Consider the following 12,206-nt stretch of genomic DNA (forward strand, 5'->3'; position numbering starts at 1 on the left):
CGCTCCCTCCTCCTCCCGCCCCCCGCCTCCTCCTCCCCCCCCCCCCCGCCCCTCCTCCTCCTCCTCCTCCTCCTCCCACCTCCTCCTCCTCTTCCTCCTCCTCCTCCTCCCTCCCTGTCTCCTCCACCGGCGCCCCAGCCCACCGGGCGGGCTCCTGAGTGCCCCCAGCCAGGTGCCGGCTGGGTAGTGCCACAAGGCCTAATCGCTGACCCAAACGTGTCCTACTTGAGCATTTAAAACCCAAAAATCATATAACTATGGATGAGGACAGAGGGGAATGGGGGGGAGGTAAGGGCAGAGGGTGGGGTGAGGACTGGGTGGAGGGGAGCTATGGGGAGGGGGAGGGAGAAACAACTGTAATAATCTGAACAATAAAGATTTATTAAAAATAAATAAGTACCAGTATCTTTATAAATGCCTTCCCATGTTAATTTCATTAAACATGTACTTCTCAATTGTTCCATTTTTAATTATTTAATAAATATTAAAACCACTTCAGATTTCTATGCCAATATCATCACTTACAATTATGTTTTTCAAAAATCATTTGGATCTTAACCATAGCCTCTGTGTTATCTATTCGGTGGATTAACTTCGAACCAAAATGTCATTATATATTGCAGATTCATGTACTCTCTATGGCATCCCCACGCTGGCTTGAATGTACATTATAGACTACAGGTTGTATGGAACCAGACATGAAAACAATGTACATGCCTGCATGAATCACATTTAATGATTTATGCTTTGGCAAGGGCACATGTTACTAAACAATTTTTTTCTAATGTTTATGACTAATTATTTGAGAAATATGTTTCTATAAGATTTTTCTTCTGAAAAGGTGAATGTGTGCTTTCATATCCAGCACAGTGCCAAACTTGGTTTATTTAAGAGTTCTTAGAGCATAAAGCTCTTGTCAAAAGAGATTGCTTCTCAGACAAGTGTCAAAGTTCTTCCTTCAGAGAGAGTTAGCAAGGCTTAAAGTGGGATGAAAGGGAAATAAATCCTGTAACTTTCTGGGATAGCACTACTAATGCTAAGTTGATATGAACCATTAATTTTCAAACAACTCATTTTCTTTTTTCTTTGCTCCTTTTTTTTTTTTTGAGGGGGGGCATAAGACAAGTGGGAAGGAAGTGATTATTAAAAAGATATCGGTTTGGCTAAGTGAATAGAGCGTCAGCCTGTGGACTGAAGGGTCCCGGGTTCGATTCAGGTCAAAGGCATGTACCTTGGTTGTGGGCACATCCTCAGTAGGGGGCGTGCAAGAGGCAGCTGATCTATGACTCCCATAGATGTTTCTAACTCTTTCTCTCTCCCTTCTTCTCTGTAAAAAATCAATAAAATATATATATTTTTTTAAAAATTGGGGTTTTTCTCATTTATTTCTAAATCCACTTCACACCCCTAGATATTTTTATTTAATCAAGTGAAGAATTAGGAAATGTTTTGCCTTTCATACAACTTTTCCCAAAAGAATTCCTATCAAAAATTAAAATTGAAATCAGTCTGTTGGCTCAGCATTTCCACTGTTAATAGTCTATCTACAGAAAACATTTCCACAAATAGGCAAGGAAAAATGTACATTAATAAGGGAATAATTGGAGATGGAAAAATAGGTGATACACCCATTCACTGAAGTCCTGATAAAAGAATGAGGCTACAGTGGAAATATGTCAAGATATATGGTCAGGTGAAAAAAAAATCAAGTGTGAAATAGACTGTAGACTTTAATGTAATCTGTGTTCTCTTTCAACAAATAATAATTACATAAAAATATGGCTTTCATACACAATGTAAACATTTAGTAATATCCCTAACCAAATTCTCCACATGGAAATAATTTTTATTTCATAGGAAATGAATTGGAGTTTTGTTGTTATTTTTTGGTTTATCTCTAATATCTTTTGACTCTTAATCCAAGGCTCTCTTTCTAAGGCCAAACCTGACCCATGCTGAAGAGCTTGGAAAGACTGCAAGAATTGTAGAGCTTATCCATAACTAGCACTAATGGATAAGCTCTACATTCTGATGCAGGAGGACTCACAGGGAGGCCAAGGGAGGCCTCACCCCAGTGACGGTGTCCAGGTTCTTGTCACTGGGCAGGAAAAAATCCAAGAGCCAGACAGAGAGATTAAACAAAGCACATAAGACTTATTAAGGTGACAATACACTCTCAAGAAGGAGTAGAGTGCAGGCCAACTCAGGAAGTGAGTCACACCCATGGAGTCCGGGTGGAGGTTGCTATCATCGCCAGGGGAGGGAATGGAGGTGGCTAGTAGTCTCTGACGCTGGGGTGAAGGGTCGGGTGTTACTTGTGCAGCTCATCTCAGTCCCTCTTCTCTGGATGGGGGGTGAGGGGGGGTGGTCTGGAGGGCAGAGCGGCCTCAAAACTAGGCCCCAAAACTAAGATGTAGGTCAAGATGACTGCTAACTCTGGCTGAAACTAGTTTTCATTTGTCTCAACTATTTTTTAAAATATATATTCTTATTGGTTTCAGAGAGGAAGGGCGAGGGAGAGAGAGAAACATTAGTGATGAGAGAGGATCATTGATCCGCTGCCTCCTGCACGTCCCCTCCTGGGGATTGAGCCCGCAACCTGCACATGCGCCCTTGACCAGGACGGTACCCTGGACCCTACAGTCCAGAGGCTCTACCTACTGAGCCAAGCCCGCTAGGACTATCTCAACTATTTCTTACCCAAATAAATGGGGGGTGTAGGGGGAGAGGATTGGAGTGTGTGTGTCAGTAAGGGGGCAGGTGTCTAGCCACAAGTCAACCCGTAGCTCCCTAACCTATTATAGAAAGAAGGGGAGGGGAGGGATAGAAGCTGGGGCTTCTGCTCCCTTGCTTCAAAGTTCAATCGAAATATTTTCAAGCCAGCTACTTATTCCTAAGCATATGCAATATGCAGGCCACTTTCACGGGTAACCTAAATTCCAAGAGGTATAGGAGTAGATCAAGACGTTCCCTGTCCAGTAAGGAAATAAGAAAGATAAGACAACCATCATCATAAAAAAAAAAAAAAAAAAAAAAAAAAGAGCAAGGTGACCTATGACGGGTGTCACATGGGGCTTGGTGGTGCAGTGTGTGCGGAGGAAGGGAGGAGGCTGTCCCAGCAGGTGCGCAGCAACAAGGGAGATGTAACCCCGAGCCTGGGAAGACCGAGCTGCGCCCTCCAGGCTGCTATTCGAATCCAAAAGGGAGTCCGGCGCTGTTATTGTAAGATCAGTGGGCACCTACCGGGCTCTGCCCAAGGAGGGAGCGCAGGCCTTACCGAGCCCCGCCCGCCCGGTCCCGGGTCCCGCTCCGGTGCGCGGCCCCCCGCGGAGGTCCCCGCCCACCCAGACATTGGCCCCGCCCCCGTCCATCCACGGCCCCGCCCCCGACCCGCCCCCTCTGACATTACCGCCGCGCAGGCGCAGTCCCGTCTGGTGTGGACCCGGAGGCCCGGCCCGGCAGGTGAGTTGCGGCTGCGGCGCTGGGGTCGCAGCCGCTCAGTCTTGGTTTCTGCGACCCTGACCTCCAGGGGGAGTGGTGGGCCTGGGGGAGAGGCCCCCTGCGCCCTCCCGTCCTGCCGATCGCGGGGGGCGGGGTGGGGCCGCCGGGTGTCCTCCAGGGCCGGGGATCGCGGCTGAGCGGGCCCGGGTCCGGGCGGCGGCCGGAGGGGCCGGGGCGTCCTGGCGGGAGAGGGGCCGGGTCCCCGCCTCACCTCGACCGGGTGCGTGGCAGCCCGGCACCCATCTGGCCCGGCCTCCCTCCAGCATCCTCTCCTCTAGGACACATTTCCTCTAAGGAAACTTGGGGTGTTTGTGGTCGTGACCGGGGGACCGCGTGTCACAGGGTCTCTGGCTGCACCGCTCCGGGTTGGGAGCCCCGGAGGCGGGCTGCCCGGGTCCAGATCCCCGCCCACCACCTCCTGGCTCCGGGAACCCTGCCCCTCACTTAGTCTCTGTGTACCCCAGTTTCTTCAGGTGTAAACTGGGCGAAATAATAGTAACCTGTCCCAGTGGGTGGCAGTGAGGATTCAGTGGGCGTAGACGAGCTTGGAACCGAGTGCGATGCTCAGTAAAACCTTGTAAGCGCTGTTCATCTCTTGGAGCCTGGAGTCTAAAGGGAGAGTCGTGTCCCAATTTCTCCTCCCTCCCCCAACCTCGCCTCCGCCGCTGAAAATAATGGCCCAAGAGCAAGAAAAAACAGATTAAAAAAAAAAAAAGGAATACAGGTTTTTTATTTTTTGCATAACCTGCTTAAAAAAAATCAAACATTCCTAGACAACTTAGTTGTACATCCTACATTAAAGATAAGGACAGATCTTAGAGTAATGCTGAAGTTGAAAACTAAAAACTTTGGTTGGGAAACAACCACGTGAGAAAAGTGGTCCGAAAGAGCGCAGTAGGCCTGAGCTTGCTGACTTTTCAGAAAGGCTCCTGCAAGATGAGCGCTTGTTTGGTATCTGGCACCAATATGGTTTATGCTTTGCCATGTGGTTGTCCTGAAGTTACCGGCTCCCATAAAAATCCTGGGCCTGCGAGTCTGTAATGGGCTTCCCTGGGCAAAAACATTGCACAGACGTTTTGCTTGGATTTGATTCCTTCTGGGAAGGAGAGAGCATAGGGAAACCTACACATGGATTCCTCCAGCCTTCGGCTGTGTCTTTTTTCATTATGATCAGGCGGTATTTTCTTTCTTTTTTTTTTTCTTTCTTTTTTTAAATATATTTTATTGATTTTTTACAGAGAGGAAGAGAGAGGGATAGAGAGTTAGAAACATCGATGAGAATCATCGATCAGCTGCCTCTTGTACACCCCCTACTGGGGATGTGCCCGCAACCAAGGTACATGCCCTTGACAGGAATCTAACCCGGGACCCTTCAGTCCGCAGGCGGATGCTCTATCCACTGAGCCAAACTGGTTTCGGCCAGGCGGTATTTTCATACTACATTGCACTAGTACATAAATGTTAGCTATGAGTACAACTAACTGCTGTATATGCTGAGTTTTGTGAGTCCCTCTAGTGAATCTCCAAATGTGAGGGTGGTCTTGGAACACCCCAGACACAATATTGATCATAAGGAAGTATTTGAAGCTCCAGTAATAGATGATAGAAAGTATTTCTGCTCTAAAGGAAAATTGAAAAAAGAAACATATACAGATAAGTGATTGCTGAATAGTGGGTTACTGTCCAAAATGATACTAGAAGGTGTAGGCATATTGTATATGTCATGAAAATCACTGGAAATTGACATTGCCAAGTTAAATTTGAGTCAGTGTTTTTGGGAAAAAACAAAAAAAGTTTGTCTTTTACAGATTTTAGATAAAGTACCCCGTTCTTTTTTTTAAAATTCTGCCAGCGTATGTGTTACTGTTCTTCTTTATTGAGTTTATCTGTATATTTATGGGCCACTTTTCCTGGATTCTTTTAGTTATGTCTATTTTTTGGGGACATCAACTTAGCATAGTTGGAGGTAAATTTGTATGTTTGGGGTGAAAAGATCAGATTTGCCATCTGATTATGTCTCTTTCAGTAAGTAGAAAACTAGACTTTATTTTTAGTAGTAGGGAGATGGAAGAGTTGGAGGTTTCGGAGAGTGAAAAAGGTTTCAAATGGCTGTGAGAAGATAGATAAGCTGAGCAGAAAGTATAGTAGACAATGGCATGTCTTCATCCATTTGAGATTGTGTGTGAATTTAGTGGACCCACTCTGCTTTCTTACAAGATTCTCCTGCCATTTGGATGCAGACATTGAGAAAGTGGTTAATTGTGTTCATCTAGGATTGGGGTTTTGTGAGAGTGGTAATGTACTCATTTGGGCTACATACACATATTCTATTCCTCCTGGGAACATGATAAGGCTGCATTCTTTGTCTACCCTAACATCCCTCCTCTCTATGTCTGCTTGAAATGAGTTGCCATCTGACTTCTTTAGCCCAGTAAAATAAGAGCAGACATGACGTGTGTCACTTCCAAGTGACGCTTGAAGAACCAGTACTCCCATTTGCATGTCTCCTTTTCCTGCCCTGCTGAAGTGATCCTGGGAGCACTTGTTGAGATGCAATCTCCTGTGAGCCTGTTCACTCAAGGAGAGTAGGAGAGGCTGGGCAAGGAAGCTGGAAGAACTTGAAGTTGTGACCTGAGGATGGGGTACTTGAGTTAGTGATTTTGCAAGGCGGGACTGTGGGGCTAAGCGGATGAGGAAGTTGGAGGTAAAAGGCAGTCAGAAATGAAGTGATTAAGGGGACCCTTTTCCCCTCCCCACGTGGGAGTTTGTGCTGTGAGATCCTTTCCCTTACCCACGTGGGAATCTGTACATGTTCTTCAATAAATTTCCACCTTTGCTATACAAAAAAAGAAGAAAAAAAAGAAAAGAAATGAAGTGATCAAGGAACTCAGAGGCTGTGTGCATGTCTGTGACTTTGAGGCCTTAATTTTTTGCAACTCAGTTCAATATGGTGACCCTTGGACTTAAAGAAATTAATTGTAAAATGACTCACAAAAGCTCCCTACTGTGGGACATAATATAACTAAATCAAGATTCAAAATTTATTACTGCATTGAAAGATTCTTTCACCTTGATCAATAAAAGCAAATACGTAAATAAATAATCATGAATATTACAGTAGCTCAGCCATGGGGCAGGGTGATACTAGGTAGGATTTAGGCTAAGCTACTTTAATAAAGACTCCAAAATATATTGGTTAAAAAAAATTACATAACTTGTATCTAAAATCTTTAGAATAAACTGAAGAAATTTAAGAGATAGAGTTAAATAACACCACGAGGGAAGAGTCAAATTCATTGTGGGGTATTATAGTTTTGCTATTGAAACTGGACCACCAGCATTGGCTTCCCATTGGGAGCTTGCAAAGCAGGCAGAATCTCAGGTCCTGTGACAGCCTTGTTTAATCAAAATCTACATTTTAGCAAAACCTCCAAGATGACTCATGCACTGCCCTGATCTTTTTAAAAAGCCAGTGTCTTAAGGAAAGTAGGGCACTGTTAACTTTCCATCTTTTATGGGAAAAACAGTTGTCAATTAAGTACTAAAGCGACATAATCAATACAAAAGCTTTGATTGAATTCTTATTCAAAAAACCAGTATAGAAGACACTTTTGGGTCAGTGGAAGAAATTAAACATGTTGATTTTCTGAGATGTGATAATGATGTGATCATATAGGAGAATATTGTTATTCTTAAGAGATACATGCTGTCTGTAACATTCAGATAGTTCAGCAAAAACAAACATACAGCCCTGGCTGGTTTGGCTCAGTGGATAAAGCTCCACCCTGCGGACAGAAGGGTACCAGGTTCGATTCCTGTCAGGGGCACATGCCTGGGCTGTGGGCTCAATCCCCAATAGGGGGTGTACAGGAGGCAGCCAATCAATTCTCTCATAATTTTTTTTCCTCTCTCATCATTGATGTTTCTCTCTCCCTCTCCTTTCCTCTCTGAAATCAATAAAAATATATTTTAAACAAACAAACACACAGGTATATATGTCTATATATACATTGGTATTTAGATAAAATAAGTATGGCAAAATGTTTTAGGTGGAATATAGATAGTATATGGGCATTCATTATATTGTTCTTTTAATTTTTGTGGAAGTTTAAGACTTTTCATAATTAAAAAAAGTGGGAGCTGAAACCGGTTTGGCTCAGTGGATAGAGCGGCCTGCAGACTGAAAAGTCCCAGGTTCCATTCTGGTCAAGGGCATGTACCTTGGTTGCAGACACATCCGCAGTAGGAGGTATGCAGGAGGCAGCTGGTCGATGGTTCTCTCTCATCAACGTTTCTGACTTTCTATCCCTTTCCTCTCTGTAAAAAATCAATAAAATATATTAAAAAAAAAAAAAAAAAAAGTGGGAGTTAGGCCAGTGTGGCTCAATGGTTGAGCAGGTTTGATTCCTGGTCAGGGCACATGCCTGGGTTGTGAGCTTGATTCCTGGTGAGGCTGCAGGAAGCAGCTGATCAGTGATTCTCTTTCATCATTGATGTTTCTCTCCCTTCCTCTCCTTTCCTCTGTGAAATCAATAAAAAAAATATATTTTAAAAAATAATTTAAAAAATAAAATAAAAAGTGGGGGAAAGGTGGAAATTTATTTCTCTCTCAGTAGCATAGCACTAGGTCATACAGAAAGATGGAAGCCATGCTTGGCACATGGCTTCCATCCCTGGGCCATTGTAGCTTTACCAACTCCTACTATCTCCTAGCTAGTGAGACAGCACCTGACTTAGAAGCAGCACTTGCTCCCTTGATTGAAACTAATTTTTCATTCACCTACATAGCATATATCTAGGGAGTAGTCGGTAAAAGTCAATATAAAGTGCCACTTTATGTTGGTTTAATAAAGAAGTTTTGGTTCCATCTGACTCTCCCCTCTTCCTCTGTTGATTTAGTAGACCAATTAAAATGATAGTAATTTCAATTTTAATATGCATTAAGTATAATACATACAATTTCATTTTTGAGGATTAGATTATATTCATTCCACCCCCCCCCCCCCCAACCTTTTTCAGTAAATAACAGATGCGGGTGAAAGAGCCATCCAAAGTTTTATCTGAGAAAGCCAAAAGGAATAAAAGGCCGACTATACCTCATGATGAAGACTCTTCAGATGACATTGCTGGTACGTTGTAACTGGCCTCCTAAATAATGTTTTAGAAAAGATATAACAACATATGTTTTTTAGTTTATTTTTAAATTACAGTTTACATTCAATATTATTTTATATTAGTTTCAAATGTACAGCATAGTGGGTAAAACATATACTTTTAATTAATGAAATATTTTCTCTTTGTTTTTATTATTTTCAGTGTGAACATAAAAATCAGCTTGTCTAGTTTCAAAAACTGCTATTGGTGTTTTTATTAATATTTTGTTTAGTTTATAGAGTAATCAGAGGTAGCTTATTTTTGTCCTTGCCCTGTTTCTCATGCTCAGCCTTCATGTAGTTACAGATTTTACCAGGCGACCGGAAAATGCTCCCACAGGAGTCCTTGGAGATACAGGAAAAGCCCATTTATTTCCAGAGGCACTAGTATCGTGACTCAGGGGAGCCTGTTTCCAAATCCTGAGCAAACCAATATGGAGGAAGCTTTCTCTTTATACCCTTTGGTTTCTTTGTCCCCCAAATATGGATCAGACTCCTGGATCTTTATTGGGCTTTGCACAAAGCCCTGTGTCTTGGGATGGGGGCCGTGAGACCACACCTAAAGGCCTGGCCTGGTGCCAGCAATGATAACTCCCTCCGAGGGTTGTGTACTGTTCATGGTTTATGGCTTCTGTAAAGTGGGAGTATTTAGGTAAATAGGTCTTGCAAGACCAGATAATTAAGGAAGGGGCAGTGACTGGACTATAGGCTAACAGGAATGTGCATTAGAGATATCAATTAACTAGGTACAGAGTCAGGTTGCTGGTCTTCCCCCGCCCCCCCCCCCCCAAAAAAAAATGACGCTGCTGAGGGGGGCAGACCACCCTGGGGAGCTGCTGGCTTTAGGATTTATGTTAGCCTCATGCCTTCGGTTTTGGCCTTGGAGGATTTTCTTTACTTTCTTACCAGTTAGTTCAGCTCTTCATTTAAAAAGATGTTTTTAAGCCCTAGTTGGTTTGGCTCAGTGGATAGAGTGTCAGCCTGTGGACTGAGTGTCCTGGGTTCGATTCTGGTCAAGGGCACATGCTAGAGTTGTGGGCAATTTTATTACATGGACAGCTTTCTATAACCACCACAATCAAGATACATGACTGTTAAATCACCACCCGAAGTTGATACCTGTCTACAGCCGTAACTCTGAGTTTCTCCCCAACTGCAGCCTTTGGTAACCACTAAACTGTTTTCGAACTCTGTAATTATGTTATTTCACAAATATTTTATAAATGGAATATGCAAAATATATCCTTTATGAGTTATTTTGTTCTTTTTTTCAATCTCAGTGCTTTTTACAGCATTTTAATATTAGTGCATTTGCTTATTGATGACTGCACTTTGGTTTAGCAAAGAAAATGCTCAAATTTTGTTTTGTTTTATTCTATAGGTTTTACTTGTCAACATGTAAGTCATGCTGTAAGTGTGAATCATGTGAAAAAGGCAATAGCTGAGAATCTGTGGTCAGTTTGCTCAGAATGTTTAAAAGAAAGAAGATTCCATGATGAACAGCCAGTACTTTCTTCTGAGATTTGGTTGTGCCTCAAGTGTGGTTTTCAGGTGAGAAAGTTTTTATTTTTAATGTGGGAGTTTGTCTTAAATATTTTCCTTAATGATTATTTTGAGTTGGATTGTCAGTAATGCTTAAAACTTAAGATACATTTATTCCATCTTTTGAAAGAACTCTCTAAGAAATGTCTTAGAAAGGTTTAAGGTAAAGTGAAAGGTGTTGTGTTCAGAAAGTAATCATGTGTCATTTATAAGAACTTGAAAAGGAATCCATTCCACTCGAAATAGTTCTCATATCTAGACCTTCTTTTACTTATTTGTATTTTATGATTTTTGAGTTCAAGTATGATTTAAGTTTTGGTTGATTTAGAAACAAATATGTATGTAAATCAAAACAGCAATCTGTTCCCCTATAGGGATGTGGTAAAAACTCAGAAAGCCAGCATTCACTGAAGCACTTCAAGAGTTGGAGAACAGAGCTGCACTGTATTATAATTAGTCTGAGCTCATGGATTATATGGTAAGTTAGATTTTGTTAGTACTTATGTCCATTACAAAAAATTCTTTTTTTTTTTTTTTTTTTTTAGCTTTATGGGCAAAATAATTAAAGATGTTATACCAACTTATGCTTTTTAGCCTGAATATAACCTATGGAATAATTTAAGAAAATAATTACTCATGAATATAAAATTTAAATAATAAAGAAATTAGAAAAATTCTTTCCAGTCACTTTTTCGTAATGAACGTGCTAATACAGAATCCCGAGTTCTAGAGGAGGAAGGAGCTTGAAACAGTCACATGTATGGTGATGCTCTGTGGGTAAAAGAGAACTTCTTAGAGAATCTGCTATGAAACCTTACTTAGAAATCAAGTTCAGTTCCCTCACTTTATGCATAAGGACACTGAATATCATTTACCTTTCTGTGGTTACACAATAAAAATCCAGGCACTAAAACAAGTCTTTTTTTTTTTTTAGTCCCTAGTCTCTTCTCAGCATACCACACAGCTTTAGTGGTGTAAGTGAACACTATTGAAATGCTTTCCTTGTATTTTACAACAAAAATGTTCCAACTAGAATTTATAGACTCCTAGGGTTTCTTGAATGAATTTTCTGGGACCTGCACTTCTATGCCAGATGCTTGCGCTTCCATCACCGGTCAGGCCTAGGGATTGCACCCATGCACGAATTTTGTGCACTGGGTCTCTAGTATTTTATAACAAGTAAACATTAAATTACAATGTCAGTAAAAATTTCTTGACATTTTAACATCTTTAAAATGAGAAATTATATTTTATTATTTTTTATAATCATTACATTCGTAAACATAGAGCATCTATCATGTAAGCCTGGTAACTATAATTAAATTCTTTATTGAAAAGACATTTGGGGATGTTTTCTGTGACTCATTTCCTTCATGGATTTATCTATGTATATATTTTTGTGTATAAGTGAGAGAAGGGACACTCAGTAAATATTTGACTGTAAGTATTATTTAGGAAAGGAACCTAAATCTAGTTTACAGTCATTGATCATAGAACCACTAATAATTATAAGAAAGAAGATTGTGAATACATAAGTTAGTGTTGGTATAACACATTAGACTTATCAAATTTTCATTGCTTTCAAACACATATTTTTATTTGATCTTTGGATCTCATGAAGATAAAGGGAATAGGTAATGATAATATATAGAAGAAACCTTTATTAATACTGTATGCATTAATGAGTAAACTTAGTGGAGGTTGGTTTTCTGAAAAGGTATGCATTTTTAGAAATCATTCCCGAACCCACTCTTCCCAAATAGACCTCAAACAAAATAAAACACTAATCTCATCCAATCTTCTCCATCTCTATAAGTGGAACTAAGTATTCAAGTCAGAAGCCTGGCAGTTTTTATTTTCTTCCCTTTTTATCTTGTTTTATTTTTTAATCTTTTAACAATAGTAGACAAATACTAAAATGAATTTTTCCTCTACATCCGTCACCCAGCTTTAAATATTACTAACTCTTAGCTAGTCTTCTTTTACTTAAACCAGGATTTCTCAATCTCA

The 12,206-nt window shown here is 41.2% G+C and overlaps 1 protein-coding gene across 8 annotated transcripts in view; it reads left to right on the plus strand.

The window, feature by feature from the left end:
* Positions 1-3,379: 3,379 nt before the first annotated feature.
* USP45 (ubiquitin specific peptidase 45) overlaps positions 3,380-12,206 on the plus strand; it is a 51,969-nt gene continuing 43,142 nt past the window's right edge. For 5 of the 8 annotated variants that reach the window (XM_036414060.2, XM_045572683.1, XM_036414065.2 and 2 more), the window contains exons 1-4: positions 3,380-3,462; positions 8,521-8,630; positions 10,033-10,205; positions 10,571-10,674. In XM_036414060.2, coding sequence (XP_036269953.1) covers positions 8,531-8,630; positions 10,033-10,205; positions 10,571-10,674 — 377 coding nt within the window. In that variant the 5' untranslated portion in view covers positions 3,380-3,462; positions 8,521-8,530. Of the gene's footprint in view, positions 3,463-8,517; positions 8,631-10,032; positions 10,206-10,570; positions 10,675-12,206 lie in introns of those variants that run through there. The other 3 variants (XM_036414062.2, XM_036414061.2, XM_036414066.2) reach the window with 3 other exon arrangements.

The sequence above is a fragment of the Pipistrellus kuhlii genome, unplaced genomic scaffold, assembly GCF_014108245.1.
Source record: "Pipistrellus kuhlii isolate mPipKuh1 unplaced genomic scaffold, mPipKuh1.p scaffold_m20_p_5, whole genome shotgun sequence".
Classification (NCBI taxonomy): domain Eukaryota; kingdom Metazoa; phylum Chordata; class Mammalia; order Chiroptera; family Vespertilionidae; genus Pipistrellus; species Pipistrellus kuhlii.